At 33.2% G+C, this 17,174-nt stretch overlaps 1 protein-coding gene across 1 annotated transcript in view; it reads right to left on the bottom strand.

Annotated features, from left to right (window-relative positions):
* The window catches only part of LOC149248084 (uncharacterized), a 133,538-nt gene that overhangs the window by 74,810 nt on the left and 41,554 nt on the right, over nt 1-17,174 (bottom strand). The window contains 1 exon segment of the mRNA XM_089455999.1: nt 5,924-6,094. Coding sequence (XP_089312125.1) covers nt 5,924-6,094 — 171 coding nt within the window.

Here is a 17,174-nt window from a genome sequence, read left to right as displayed (position 1 = left end):
GTGTAACTATCAGCAACTTCAATCTCTTTATGACCACGATTGAGATAAAATTATTTTGTCTCTTGCTAAGAATAATGAAACATAGTGGGGTCCCGTTCACCCATATTTTTGAATAGAAGAGACATTAACCCTTTTTAGCATCCTCTGGATCTTTTTGTTGGATCTTTGCAGTCACAATGGTAGGATTGGATTATGCATCAATGATCGTATTTCCTTTATCATGTTCTAAATAAAAATCAAAGCTAGAGCTCATTTATTTTTCTTTAAGCTTAGTCAATGATGATTGTTTTGAGAAGATTCATCAGTGTTGTGCTAGGTGTTTTTGTGGAACTCACACCCCTTTCTAGTGTCCTTTTTCAACCTCCCATTACCCTTCTTTGCCTGTGACATGGGTTGGTTTTCTTGAGGTTGGATCTCTGTGCATTTTCCCTTGTTTTATGAGTTTGGGCCACCTTTTGTAGGCTTCTCTTGCAACAAATTTGTAGAATTGAACTCCTACTTATTCCTCTTCTTCATTTTCGACTCAATTTTAAAAATATATTGTTAAGTGGCTCCCAATGATAAGATGTCCAAGAAATCTATATCTATTTGGAAGTACTTGTGTGGACCACTGTGGTACTTCAGAAATAGGTTTTTCTTGGACTCTCCAATACCCAACTTTGAGTGCAAGGTATGGAAAATATTGGTCACTAACCTAGCACCATTTGGTCTCTCTTATGTCATAGAGTTGTCCATCTCGTGTACTAGTCACCATAGTTCCCTATAGGGTAGAATTCCTCCTTGAGGTCATAAAAAAAGCCTTCCCAAGTGGGTCTTGCCTTGAATATTGTAGACTCATTTTCATTGCGTCTCTCCTAACAACCTTCCCACCAATATTTTACATGGGGAAGCACTTCCAAGAGAAAAAAAGTGATCTATTTATTGATGGAAATTTCCTGGATAGAGTAATATCCCTCTAATAGATTTAACCATTTCTCCAAAGAATATGCATATATTTTTCCTTCAAATAATGGGATGTCAAAGTTAAGTTATACCTTGAAGGGCCTTGCACCTATGAAATTGCCATTTGTTGAAGGTGCCTCGGCTGTTGTTGGATGCCATCGAAGGATCTGGGTGAAATTCTCCATCATCTCACTCCTTTATAATACAAGTGCTTCCTTGAGCAACAAATTGATAGGATCCCTTGCTCCACCATCTCTCTTTTCTTCTACCATAGGAGACCACTTGGGTTGTTAAGAGCAATCATTCCCAAGTGAAACTAGCTTAAGATCCAACTCTTTATACCCTGAGCTTATCATTAGAGAAATTTTGAGGTCTAAAATGGGCCTCCTAAGGAATATTATAAAATAATAATGGAAATAGTAAAATAATATTAGATTACATCATCAAATTTTAGAGGGAAAAAAGAAACTATTTTTTCAACCTATATTTCCAACTTATCTCTCTATGATTTTACTCAAATTTTGAGCAGGAGAACTCGTTGGATGAAAAATTTTATTCCTCATCCAAGGAGTAAACATGTTGCATACTTTAGATGGACCTTGCTACATGAAAAATGAGAAAGACATGAAAAAATCTGATTACAATCACATTTTTCATGTATTTCTCATTTTTTGTGTAGCAAGGTCCATCGAAAGTATGCAACATTGGTAATCCTTAGATGAAGAATTAAATTCGTATATGATGAGTGCTCTCGCTTGAAATTTGAGTAAAAATGTAGGTAGATAAGTTGGAAATACGAGTTGAAAATGTAGTTTTTATTATTTTACTCAAAAAATGGTGAATCCCCGCCCATGGTTGACATCATCATCTTGAATTTTATTGGTTCTTATAAAATTTATTATGGTTGTACATTTTTGTTTTGAGGCCCATTTAGACCTCAAAATTTCTCTAATGTCAGGGACATGCACCAAGAAACAAAAAAGAGTAGATTACTTTGATACCAATGATCCTAGTTGTATAAGGAATGAAATCAAAGGTAATAAATGAAATGAAATGCACACCTAGAAAAATATAACACAAAACATAATTATGTAGTGAAAACCAAACTTCAGATTTCCAGAAAACATCATTTAGGGCTTCAAAATGGCCCCAGATGTTTGGGACCCAAAAAGCCAAAGAAAAACTGCTAAGAAGATAGAGAGTTGTTGAGGCAATGGAATAGGTGAGTGGCCACCAATATGCATCTTTATCACTCATGTCCCACTTAAACCCCTAGAGAGAATTAAGCTCCCCATATGAAAGATATAGAAAACAATTGATCTAGAACAACCTCAAGTTATATCACCAAGTACAACAATTGATTTGTATGAGAAAGTATAAGATATGAAAAGAACAACCATGGTTACATAATCCTGCAAACATTGAATCACAATTCAATATTATTACTTGTCTTGGAATCTACTCTTTGTATGTCAACCTTTTGAAGAGTTTCTTCTTCTAATTTATAGATCTAAAATTCCATCCATATTGATTGTATTTGATAAAGTCATATATGAGCCTTCATCAATACATTCAATAATTAAGCAGACAACTAATTAAATCCTCAAAATTGCTTATAGTGTCCACTTTGGGTCCAACTTGATCTCCTCCTTGCACAGGCCAAAAAATGAAAATTTAATCTTGGAACTGTTGAAATTTAATCCCTCCATATTAATGATTGTTCTCTAAATCCCTAAAGTTGAATCATAAACCTTATTGTTTCTTGAAATGTAGCTAAATGCCCTACATTATTTTATATTATATTTTAATATTATTACCATGGTTTTAGGATTTCATCCTGCTTTAAAATTGATTTATTGATATTGTTCACATATAATATCATATATCATGATCACTCAATTACTTTCCACATCTTTACTATGATTCTTATCATTTCCCTTCCTCATTTCACATGTTTACTATGATTCTTATAATTTTCCTTCCTCATTTCACGCTCGAGCAAGTCAAATCGTATGTAATCATTTATTAGGGTTTTCATGTGTTTTTCCAATGTGATTAGGTATGGATTTAGGTGCGCCATTCAAAATTGATATTTTTTTATTATATTTTGTGGGTATGTATAGGAAAGTTCCTTATATATCCAAATTTCATATCCATTTTCAAGGATGAGAAATTGTGCTAAGTGAAACACTAGAACCATGTCATTGTTATTTACTATGATTGTGTTTCCAACTCACTCAATTATATAATCATTATCGTTAAAACTTAATATTCTCCGATAAAATTTGTTGGTATGTGTACAGAGTTGTCCTCTACAACATTTCTGGATTCCAACTTCAACATGTCTAGATTCCAACTTCAAATTAAAACTTTTAAGGTTGTGCCAGGCTAAACAGTGATCCCTTATCATTTTTGAGTTTTTAGTAAAAGTGATGCCCGACATTAATAACAAGCTCTTAACAACTTAATGAAACATGCGATTAACTTTAGATTCATAGAACTTCCAAATCATGCATCACTTCTTAATGCCTTTACTCATAGCAAGATGAATTTTCCAACTTTTGACATATCATTTTAGGAGGTAACAAGGAAAATATGAGAGGATAACACTAAATAGAAATGGTATACACTCCAATTAACCAAAAACCCCTCTAAAGGAAAGTAAATAAAATAAAGAATCTTAGATAAATGGGCCACCTTGTAAGAAATACATAAGAAACCACCAAAGTAAGAAAATATGAGAGAATAACACTAGATAGATATGGTATACACTCCAATTAACCAAAAACCCCTCTAAAGGAAAGTAGATAAAATAAAGAATCTTAGATAAATGGGCCACCTCAGAAGGTATACATAAGAAACCACCAAAGTAAGATCATACTTATGAATGCCCAGAGGAACACACAGAAAACTTGGGAAACGAACTTTATTTTGAATTACATTAACAAATGATAGCAAGGAGTGTGATATGAAAATTTTATAATAGGTGAAGCATTGAGATACAATTAAGAAAGATAACCACACGTAATGTTAGACATTCTCTAAATGTATACACCATCCATTTTCCTTAATTTTTTTTAAGTGAATCTAAGAGAGCTTATATTATATTTCATAAATAAAGTATATTGGTGTATAATTATAAATCTTATAATACCAATATAGATTCATTTTAACTTTGGATATACCAAGTGACCAAAATTTTCAAGATAAAAAATCTCATTTTGAGTGTTAAGCTTGATTTGTGCCTCAATAAATTTGATTATTTTCCACACTTGTAGATTTGGAATTAAAATGAATCTATGCTAGTTCTTACTAATATTATTTACATTTATATAAATTTCATGTTTTTATAGATAGAGATATTTTTATTTTATTAAAATACATATAGTTAAAAGTTTTACAATTTCTTTAATTTAATTTTTTAATGTGATATGCATATCAATGATTATATTTGGTGTGTGTGTGTTATTAATTACACGTGTTTCATTATTTCTTAGCTTTCATATTAGTTTAGCATTGACGAATGCAACTTATACTTTATATATAATATATATATATATATATATATATATATATTATATAAATAATAAGTGTTAGATAACCTACATGGAAGCTGAACTTGGAATCTTAAGGACATATCACTTCGTTATCAAGACAATGACCAATTGAACTATCCCCTTGATTTTTATTTTTCAATCATTATTAAAAAGACTAATTTTCAAACATTTGATTGAACGATAACTTGAAAACCTTATTGCAACCTTTGTACAATATAATGCCATGTGGATAACTATCTCACATATTTTATGCCATAATTTATGGATATAGTTGCAACATTCATGCATGGAATTTTAGAGATATTTGTGTAGTGATTTTTTATTCTTAAGCTTTACATAAAACCATCCAAAAATAAAATCCTTGAAAATAACTCATACTCATATTTACCATTAGTTACTTCCCACCATAATTTAAACAAGTCTTTGCATAAAAGATGGATAAGAATGAGATGTAAATAAATATACTTATCATGATATAGTTTAGGTTTACCTCACTTAAGTAAGTGCAAAATTGTAAATTTGTAGAGTTACTAGTGGTTACTATAGACCAAAATTTATGCAAGTCCTTGTTGCTCACTAAGTAATTAATTTTTAATTCTTCTATTTCATATCTCAATTTATTAGTTCTTGCCAAAGCAAGACTATATGACTCTATTTGCCTATTGACCAATGTTAATTTATCATTGACCAATGCAGATTATAATTTTTAATGCAATTTTTCCCAAAGCATAATTTCCAACCTGAGTGGAAGGGACTAACCTACCTTGTAAGACTTGTTTCTTTGGTTTAAATTTAATAAGAAATGTATATTATGTTTTAGCTTGGAAAAAAATATTTGTAATTTTTTTAGTGAAAACAAAATTATAATACAATAAAATTACAATACAATATCTCTCCCATGCTATATAGAGTTGGAGTAGTCTTTAAGTGAGACTTTTTGGAATTTCTGGGCAGGACAAAAAAATTTATTACCAAATTTTGATTTGTGTTGTTTAAATTGGTTTTTTTTACTGCATATATGGATCCAACACCCCTAAAAACCTCTGGGGCACTTTGATTGTGAAGAGTTTCCAAAAATCGCAACACCCCTAAAAACCTCTGGGGCACTTTGATTGTGAAGAGTTTCCAAAAAATCGCACTTAAAGACTATTCATATAAAATTGACATTTACTTTTGTTTTATATATGTGTGTGTTGACATACTTTTTTACATTACACCTACGCATCTCCCTTATACTAAACTCGGTTCAATAAAATGAAACTTAATTATTTTCAACTTTATTAATTATCAAAATAGTAAATTAACTTAAATTAATTAAATAACCTATTTCTAAATAAATCAACATAAAGCTGAGTTAAACTTCGTGTGCAATGTTACATATTACGGTGAGTTCAAAATGAGATGCTTCATTACTTAGTACTTACCGCAAGAGTTGTTGGTCCCACATGAGATGTCAGATTCTGCTTAAGGGGCCCACCATTACGAAACTCGTCGCTCGGAGTAATCTTCCAAAACCCAACCATAGGGTTAGAGCTTATCCATCCATGCACCCGGTTGTCTTTATTGTCGCATGAATATTGATACTTGTCATCGACCTATTCCACATTGCAAAGAGTTTTCCATACTTAGTACATGCTAATCTAAATTCATTTTTTCGATTAAAAAAACATTAAAAATAGATAGAAAGTTAATAACGAACGCAATAATATAAATACAATATAAAGAAATGTCATGTCCATCATAAATAATGAAATAAATTACAATGAATGAGAGAGGCAATGCAGTGTTTCATAGCTTGGGATTCTATTTAAACGTGTAGTTTAACAAGGTGGAGGAGTTGTTTGGAAAGTTATGGAAATTGTGGTTATATTTAGAGTAAATCTGGCAAAGATTTTTGTAAATCCAAATTATAGTTGTTAAATTTGAAAATTTTAGGTCTCTTAGACATTTTTGATGGTGCTGAATCCATTTCCACCATCAAAAAAACGATTCAAACACCGACTCTACAAGATTTTTTTATTTTTTTTCCCCAAATTCCAACCACGTTTAACTCCATCTCTTCAGTGGAGACTCCGTATTTAAATTTTGCATTAGGTTTAGGTGTAGTCTGAACAATGACTCGTTCACTAAATCAAAATTAGATTGCCTTAGGTTATTTAAATTTTGCATTAGGTTTAAGTGGAGTCTGAACAATGACTCGTTCACTAAATCAAAATTAAATTTTGCATTAGGTTTAAGTGGATCTGAACAATGACTCATCACTATAAATCAACATTAATCTAACGTATTGTTATTACATGGGATATTGTTATTTTATAGTTATTGGGGGTGTTGTATGAAACAAAATTTATAAAAAAGATATATTTTAATTTATAATTTATAATATAAAAAAAATGAAATTCCATAATAGCTTTAATTTATTTGGTTAGAACATATATATTCTTTTTTATTTTAAATTAATTAATGTTTTGTTATGTTATATATTTATTTTAAAATATAAAAAATGTATGTGATATTTTTTTATATATAAAAATGATAATATGTAATAGTATATTTATATAATAACATATTTTTTTATGCATTTATGACTTAGATAAAAGCATGCTAATCTCAATTATTTGTTTGGTAAATAGATCCAAGTGCATCATGACACTTTAGCAGTAAGATTAGTTTATGGAATATGTTAATTGAAATCATTTTTTTAAAGATCTCATCATGTTTGGTGTAGGGTAGGGAAGTATTTATGGTAATAGGTAAATGAAATGTGTAGTTTTTTGGTTTGTTTGTTGGAGAAGACATGTTTATTTTTGTGAATGTGTTTAGAATAAAGGTAATTTATTCTAAATTAGTTATATCAAGAAGCATTGCTTATGTCTAAATGTCATTTTTAGTAACCACAAATGTTACATAGTTGATAAGGAGATGAAGAAGACTATTTATTTTGTTGACGAACATCATGGACTATTTAGATTAGTTGACATTGGATAGTTTAAGGAGCATGCAATGATTGTCAAGAGTACATTGAACACCAATACACATTTTCATTAGTGGTATTCACTAATTTGACCTAACTCTCTTTTTTAACTCGAGAGAATTGGTAGATAGAATTTTGAGGTTTAACAACATATATAGGGTGTTTGAGAAGCTTGCTAGGTGTTGACCCAAAATTTGGCCCAATTTATTTTGAAAGCTTGCAAAGGGTTGCAAGTTTGTAATTAAAATTTTATCTCATGACTTTGCCTAAATATTATATATGAAGATTAATATGAAGGTAGGTAGGGGTCCCATTAGGAGATGTTTCAACTTTATTTGGGAGCATGTATATGTCACATCTTTTGAGATAAGAATGACTTGGGTTAAGTTTTATGTGTGTATGATGTAATCTCACTCTTATATATACTTGGTGAAGTCTTTACTATGATGAAATCTCTTGAAAACCTATCACATTGGATGATGGTCGGATAAAAGTATGATTCTTGGTTTTGATTTTATGGTCCTACATGTTTTTTATAGGAAAACATATATGCTAGTATAACATTATAGGATGGTGCATAATTTGCAATAAGCTTAAAGGTTATGGTATATAGTAAAGGTTACGAAATATGGGATATTTGCTTAAAAAGTGGTTAGCATAGTATGTCATGAGGTAAAAGATATAAAATGTAGGTCTAAAGTATCAATGAAAAGTAGTGAGTGAGGCTATAATGTTTGAGTTCCTGTTGTAAGGCTCATGAACTACATGTTAGAAGCTCATATGTGAAGGCTGATATTACAATGTGAGTTCATGTAGCATGCGACTTGAAGGTTTCAAGGAAAGTGTGGGGTCAATGTTTATGGTGTTGCATTAGAATGTACACCAAGCATTTAGTTTGAGGTTCTTTTAAGCATGACAAATATGGAAATATGTTAAGGTTGCAATTGGTTAATGTAGACCGTTTGCCAATTTTATGAACATTTGAGAGTTGATAGTGGAGATGGGAGGTTACCTTGCTTTCAGGATGTAAACTCAGAGTGAATTATGGTATAACATTTGTGCTTGTCAACTATTTCAAGAATAAATTAAACATGTGAGCCAGTGTGAGGTGATAACGCACAAAAAGGAGGGATTTTTAGTGCTTTGAAATCAAGGTATGCAATTCTATTACTATTGTAGATGTCTATGATAGTTATGATATCTATTTGTTCATTGTTATTATTATTATTATTTTTTTTTTATGTCATTTCTCTAGTTTTGGTCACTATGTTTCTCTTCCATTACGCCATGCTCAAATGTTTTCTAAAGTTTGAATGCAACCCAAAGTAAAATAAAAAAATAAGAGAGTTGTTTTTCCCCTTCTTGACATTTGAAATCCCTGTATGTTGCACTTCCCTATCATTAATGTTCATAATATTTTGAGCATTCACAATGGCCATAAACAATAAACTTTAATTTTTTGGTTTGTATATAGTGATACTCCATCATTGGTTATCTAGGGAAGGAGAACAAAGAAAAAATAGTGGTTGACCATGTATTATATTTGATTCAAATATCTATCATTTTCCCTAGTTTTTCTCATACTCAAGTGTCTTTAAAATATAAAATGTGTAGCATCACATTTTCCCTTTAATCTTTGAATTATAATGGGTATTCCATTGGAACAGTTTATTACAATAGATCTAATAAAATACTAAAATATTTACAATGAAGGTTAATTTCCTTTAGATCTTAGATTTTTTAATTATTGTTTTCATGCTTGTTATCCCTCTCCTTGGTAGGGTTGTTCACATGCATTTTGAAGGCATAATAGGGTGTTTCTTGGACTATGTCCTACATTTGCTTTTGGTGCATTTTTACATTTTTGGATGAATTTATCAGGCTATTTGCGCACACATGGACACTTTGTAACATGCCACATGGAATATTATAGAGTGTTCTCCTTGTTTGGAATCTATGGAGCTATTTTTCACTTGATTGCATTGTTGACCCTCCCACATGGGAGCACTTATGATAGCCATGGGTTTTTTGTAGCATAATTTGATATGGAGGGGTACTCTCCTTGCCAAGTGGAGGATATTTGTTTGAAATGAGGGCATGGTTATTCATTGGAGGCATTTTATGAGGATCTCTAACCACATTTAGAGGGGTTGTCCACCTATTAGGGCTTCAATCGTCTACTTCATGAGGTTGTCCCATCATTGGAGATTGAATGTTTCCTTTTGATTAGGAAAACACTTTACTGCATATTTTGAGGCTTGGTACACACTTCTTTAAGTGCCTCATTAAACTCCTACACGAAGCCACCACCTTTGGAGTATGATATGCATAGTTTAAAGGGTGTTGCCACTTTAAAAGTCCATGTGTCCACTTTGGAAAAATCCTTATAAGGTTGACTTACATCTTTAGAGAGGTTACTAGAGTTTCTTGTTTGACATGAGATTAATATGGAAATAGTTAAAATACTTAAAATGAAGAAAAAGGTGCTAATCTTGAGGGATTCCATACATATGGATTTCAAAGTAGTTATAAAAGGGATTTATGACAATATTTTAACTTCAACATTCATCCCCATGCTTCATAGAGGTCCCTTGACCTACCATATGGACATATGCCATTAAATTAAGGCTTATTTCGAGGTCATAGGAAATTGCAACACTAGAAATCACTATGTTAAATAAATGGAGAAAAATAAATATCCACACATTCTAAATGTTGTGGAAATGATGTGGAAAATTATGGGGGAGTTAAATGAAGTCCCAAGGTGATGTGGACTCCTAAAATCAAGGAAATGACATGTGCTAAAATGAAATCGAATTTCTGGCATTAAATGAGAAAGCTGCTTACTTGGAAATTCGAATTTGTGAAGTTAATGCACATTTGGGAGGATTTGGGAGAATATTTGTGGAGATTTTTGTGGGAAATTGCCCCCACATGGGTGACCACCCATATACACTTTCCATTCCATCATAAAATTCGAATTTGGCACATAAGGGAAGAAGAAAATGAAGTCCACTTGCCAGAATTCGATTTTTACACTTGGTATTGGAGCTCCATTCAAAAAATTAGAATTTATCTTTGGGGTTGTCACCTCATGCCACTTGTTAATCACTTATACAATGGGATTGGCTCCCATATTTCTATACAATAGAGCCTTGAGCTCTCATTTGGATCATAATGTTACTAGCTATTGTGCTTGCAGAAGCGCTCGTGCCTTGTACACTTTCAAAAATATCAATAAAACTTTGGGGTTTCATTCATGAGGTGTTCCTCCTTTAGGAGTGTGATGAATTTTTGATCATTGGTATAATTCTTTTTACTCATGCTTTGATCTAATTTGTTTCCATATGCTCTTGTAGATTTGTTAATGTAGAGCTATCTTGCATTGAAATTTGATTTAGAAGTATGCTCTAGGTATAGAATGCTCTACTTGGTTTTAAATAAATCTCTATAGTTTCCTATCATTTTTTATTGCTAAATCTATATTAAAGAAAGAAATCTATCAGAAAGTGCCGAAGGCCATATACCATAAAGTGCCGAAGGCCAACTCTCATAAAAGAAAGCCATCTCTCATAAAGTGCCGAAGGCCAGCTCTCATCTAATAAAGCATCTCATAAAGTGTTGCGGTTCCTAGACGATATCACCATGGATAAGTACTGGCCCATGCTACTATGGGCATGTTGAAATCACATGTCAAAGTCCTGGCATCGAGTGATTGAAACCTGGCATCAAATCTTGGCTCTCCTATGAACTAATTCTTGATTGAAGTTTTGTAGAGGGAACATCTTGTTGGGATCACAGAATCAAGCGTGAGGGGAAGTCTTTGGAGAGACCAACCAACTCTTGATACATTCTTAAAGGAGCTCTCATTTGTTCTTGTTTGGCATGAGATTAATGTGGAAATAGTCTAAATACTTAAAATAAAGAAAAAGGTGCTAATCGTGAGGGATTCCATACATATGGATTTCAAAGTAGTTATAAAAGGGATTTATGTTAATATTTTAACTTCAACATTCATCCCCATGCTTCATAGAGGTCCCTTGACCTAGCGTATGGACATATGCCATCAAATTAAGGCTTATTTCGAGGTTATAGGAAATTGCAACATTGGAAATCACTATGCTATGAAGAATTGTGTAAACCATGATATCTAAGGTTCAAATCCCCTACATGTCAAGCCAACAAAAAAAATAAAAAATAAAATTATAACACACTTTTATGGCGTTATTTTCATAGAGCCACCCCCTTTGAATGTTTTTTATTCTTGACTTGGAGGATGTTTTTGACTTTGGAGGCATATTCACCCACTTTCAAGGGATCTTAGGAGGATCAATTTGGACATTGGAGAGATACTTGGTCTCTTAGATGAAGTATTAAGAAATATTATCACATCAGTTTATATGGAGGGTGAAGGTTGTACTACATTAAAAAGCCTTCATATATACCTTGAAGTTCATTGTTGATATATTTAGACAAGGGGTTACTTGGTCTATTTGTACCATAATTCCTCACTATGATATTTGAAAAAATAAGCCAACTCTATCAAGGGTATTCTTCTTGACCATATTTTCCATTTTGATTCACCTTGAGTCCATTTCCCTAGTTGGATTTGGTATTGATCTTAATATCCTTCCATAGCCTATTATAAAAATAGTAAAAAACTCCATTTTTTTTTTACTAAGGTTACTATCAAATTCACCTTGTGCTTCATTGCTTGGTCTTAGTAATCCCAAAAGGGAATACCCCATTTCGCTTGGAGGAGAGTTGACCTAAAGCAGTAGAGGAAAGGCTACTGACATGACAATGCTGACCTCCATAAATGTTTCCCTAAAATTATGCCTTATGGATTAGGGATTTTATTATCATGTACAACATGGGTGGTAATAATGCTTAAATGTAAGAAATGGCTAAAATGCAGAAAATAGAGAAATAAAAATACTCACACACTATCCACAAATATTTATCCTAGGAAACTCATATTGCAGAAAAACTAATTGGAAGATGAGGCTACTTTACTCTCATTTCTCTAGTAAGGAAATATGAAAAAACAAAGAAATATGTACTCTCTGTGGAGTTACCTAAGATATGTGGCTTGTAAGGCTAATACAAAATCTTATCTCACTCTATTATCCTTTCTAACGAACCACTTCTAGATGCTCTACTCAACTATGAAGAAAATATAGTCGCATTGAATGGAACCTCTTCTTCTCCTAGTAGCTTGGTATCTAACATTTCTTTATACTCATCTAGGGGTGGGTTTTTGACTTATTCAACCCTTAATTAGAGTTATGGTTTTGGAACTTATAGAATCTTCTTGACTATCTACATATTTCTTGTCCCATATGAATGTGTAATGGGGGATGATGTGGCATATTCTCATACCATGGTGGTCAACACACTAGCTAAACTTATAGGAGGCATAACTTTGGCATATGAATTTTGATTGACATGAAATTTGGGCCATTTGAAAGGTTTATAATTATAGATAAACATTAACAAGTCATAGCAAAATGTAGGAAATTTTAACCCCAATTTTTTTTTTTGAGGCCTTAAAATGGCTTCGAAAAGTTTCAAACCCTAATTTTTCAAATTGGGACCTACTATGACAATGACACTGTAAGTTGATTCCTCTAATTTTATCACATTGAAGGTATTCATATTGATGAAAAATAATATATTAATGGTCCAATATAGATCACCCATTAATAAGGATGATATTTTGGCACATCAGTCTCCTCTATTATTTGTACTCATAATTCTATTTAACGAAAAATGGGCATGGACAGTGAGGCTATTTTGCTTGGAAAATTTGGCTATGTATATAGTGATACTCTGTTATTTATTACATTATAAATAAAAGAAATAAAGAAACATGATAGAAAACTTTCCATATGCCTCCATCATTCCATACCTACACTCTATTTAACAAAGGGAAAATAACATTCATGACAATGACATATCTAGCTTATATTTATGGGTTCCAAGCTTGTATATATTGAGCCTTGTTGCAATTTTGTTTCAAAAGAAAAAATTTCTAGCTGAAATGCACATATCGATATGATATTAAACCCATTAGATTTTCCCTAGACTCCTATTGAGATTTGGTAGCTTGGGAGGTACTCCAAGCCCTAGTGTTCGAGTTTTGGAGGTTGGAGTACTAGAAAAGTGCTTTGTGGGCTTGGAACCCAAGGTGTGGGCTTTGCATCCAAGATTGTGGGTTTGAAACCATAAGGATATTATGATATGTGATGATTTGAGATGATATAGGACCTCAATAGAAGAGAGAAGAAATGAAAATCACTCATATCCAAGTTGTAGAACTTGAGATATTAATTTTTGAAGTTAATGTGCGGGCTTGCATAAGAAGAGATCAAGTTGGCCTAGTGTAAAGAGGACTAATGACAACTGGAAAAGCCCCCTAGGGCAATTCATTGGAGCCACACCTTAAAATATAAATAAGAGGTGTGTGTGAGGTCATTTCTCACATCCCAAGTGCACAATCCATGAGCAATACACATCTGAATTTGAGTTGTAGGGTCTAGGTGCCATGCAGAGGAGGAAAAGGGTCGAGTTTGGGGTCTTTAGGTGATTGTTTGGAGGGCTGAGTGCAGGGACTAGGAGGCTAAAGCTTCAAGGAGTAAATATGGGCTGGTTTGTAAGGTGTTTGTGGCATATTTTATCACTGTTTAGGGTTGCATTGGGTACAGGAGTCTAGATAGGGAGACAAAGCCCTGTCCTTAGTGAATAGAGGGTTGTTGGGTGAGAAAAGGGGTTGTAATTTATCCCTACAAGCCAACGAGGTACAACAACAAGAGAAAGAAGGTAATCTACAACTGTTAGAGGGTCATTTGGATAGTTAAATAGGGCTAACCAATGGCTATTATAAGCCCTAACCAGGTAGCCTCAACAACAACAACATACACCAGTCTAGGAGTAGTCAAAAGGTATGTGTGATGTTATATTGAAGTTGAATTATTCCGAGGTGGATGAGGTACTAGGTTGGACAAGTTGTTTTGTGTGGTATTGGGCATTTGAGGTATAATGTTGGAGGGTAGCATGACAGTGCCAAAGTATGAGTCCTAAGTGCAACACCTTGATGGACAAAGGTGGTTGTTAGGGGTGGTAGTTTAGAGGAGCTCAAGGTCCGACCTACCAAGAGCATATTTGATAGCCTGTGTTAATTGTTGGAGAAGTGGCATTCAATTATGATACGTGGCATCCCTCCTGCCCTATGCTAGCCTTCATTGGAGCAATGCAAGAAGACTATAGTGGAAAGACAAGTCCCAAAAGAGTTGAAGCGTAGAAGTAGGCATAAGTATCAAAGTGTTGTGGCCTTGAAGGATGAAGGAGCAGCTAGTGAGCGTGAAGACCATATGTGTTGATGATATATGGACTTATGATCAACTAGAGGGCAGATTGTAGATACCAAGTTCATTGGACTAAAGAAGTTGGTGCATTGATAAAGACAATGCTATACAATCAAGAGAAGAACCCACAATGTATAGGATATGACAAAGAAACTGTGATCGGGCACTACATCAGCTAGATCATCAATGTATCTTGTATTTTGTATTCTTGTACTAGTGGATATTTTAGGGCCATTATCCCTGGTATGACAACCTTACATTGTTGTATTATTTAGTTTGATTAATATAACACATTTGAGTTGTTGTATAAAATTGTATAAAATTGTATATATTTTGTGCACTAATAGATTTACTATTATATATTATTTTTTTGTGAAAAGTAGACCTGTTATGATACTTAGTTTAGTAGCGTCAATGATTTAAGATTCTATCCTAAACACTAGTATTGTGGAAAGAAATATGGTATGAGAGCTACCATTAGAGAAATTTTGAGGTCTAAAATGGGTCTCCTAAGGAATATTATAAAATAATAGTGGAAAAAATAAAATAAGATTAGATTACCTCATCAAGTTTTGGAAGGAAAAAAAAACTATTTTTTCAACTCGTATTTTTAACTTATCTCCCTACGATTTTACTCAAATTTTGAGTGGGAGCACTCATTGGATGCGAAATTTAATTTTGCATCCAAGGAGTACCCATGTTGCATACTTTCGATGGACCCTACTACATGAAAAATGTGAAATACATGAAAAAATGTGATTGCAATCATGTTTTTTCATGTATTTCACATTTTTCATGTAGTATGGTCCATCGAAAGTATGCAACATGGATACTCCTTGGATGCAAAACTAAATTTCACATCTAATGAGTGCTCCCGCTCAAAATTTGAGTAAAATAAGAGGGAGATAAGTTGAAAATAAAAGTTGAAAAAGTAATTTAAAAAAAAATCTTTTTACCTTTTTACTCCAAAAATGGTGAATCACCCCCCATGGTTGAAATAATCATATTGAATCCTATTGGTTCTTATAAAGTTGATTTTTAATGTATATTTTTGTTTTGAGGGCCATTTTTTACCTCAAATTTTTTTAATGTTTGAAGGGCTAGTGAATCAGAGTGTGCACAACAAAGTACAACTTAAGAGGGAGTTGGTCACATTGGTGGTGAAGAACTCACACAATGTCAAAGTTGCATGTTGGTCTCCGGTATGAGGACATGTTAGAAGAGTTGTCCAACTATAGTCCATGGAAGGAAAGGATCAAGTTGGTTTTGATGGTCAACAGGATCTGGGAATTCACCGAGAAAGAAATCAAGAAGCCAACATACCCTAAGGAGTTTGAAGTATACAAATAAATGGATAAGAAGATGAAGTTAATCATCCTAGATGGTGTCAAAGATTCCTTAATACCTCATCTATCTAGGAAGAAAACTTCACATGAGATGTGGGTAGCTGTTTAGGATTTGTTCTAAAATAATAACATGAACCAGGTATTGGTATTGGAGGACAAGTTGAAGTCCACCAAGATGATACAAGGTGAAGGAATGACTTCGTATTTGACGAGGTGATCTTAATTTCGAGATGAGATTGTCATCGTCGGTGTGACTATTGCAAATTCTGAGATGGTTTGGATTGCCTTGAAGGATTTTACTCTAGAGTGGAAGCCATTCATCAAAGGGATCATTGCCAATGACAAGCTGCCAAACTAGAATAGGATGCGGGACGACTTTATTTAGGAAGAGTTGCAAGACAAGGATCTTCATCCGAAGAAGAGGGATTCAGATGATGACATGGCACTTGTAGTGTGAATGAAGGGTAAGAAAAATAAGGAATTGAGTAAGATCAAGTGTTTCAACTGTGGCAAGATGGGTCATTGTTCAACGAGATGTCCAATGAAGAAGAAGGGAGATGAGGAGAAGAAGAAAGGAAAGAAGGTTACAAGTGTCACCATTTCTACCAAGATAGATGATATCTCTAGGAGGTTGGAGAAGGAGAATCTTTATTTTATCTCTCATTTCTCACAGGGTGCCATCAACGGGCTGCATGATGCATGGACAGTGGTGTGTTGAAGCATATGACAGGGTCATAGGAGGTGTTCGAAACTTTAGCTGAGTGGGACTCCAAGTTACACATGGTGTTGGGTGACAAGAGTTAGAAGGAGATTAGAGGATCAAGAGTTGTGCCATTCAGGATGGATTCAGGATAGGTGATGTCAGTTCAAGATGTACTATTTGTACCAGGACTCATATATAACATGATGTCTATCTCAACAATCAAGCAGAAGGGGTTTGAGGTCTTGTTCTAGGATGGGAAGGCAAGCCTTAGGCCCAGAGGCTTTA

Source organism: Pinus tabuliformis, chromosome 7 (assembly GCF_031772625.1).
Source record: "Pinus tabuliformis cultivar Carrire ecotype Pingquan chromosome 7, CPIR1, whole genome shotgun sequence".
Classification (NCBI taxonomy): Eukaryota; Viridiplantae; Streptophyta; class Pinopsida; order Pinales; family Pinaceae; genus Pinus; species Pinus tabuliformis.
This window is presented reverse-complemented; position numbering and strand designations above follow the sequence as displayed.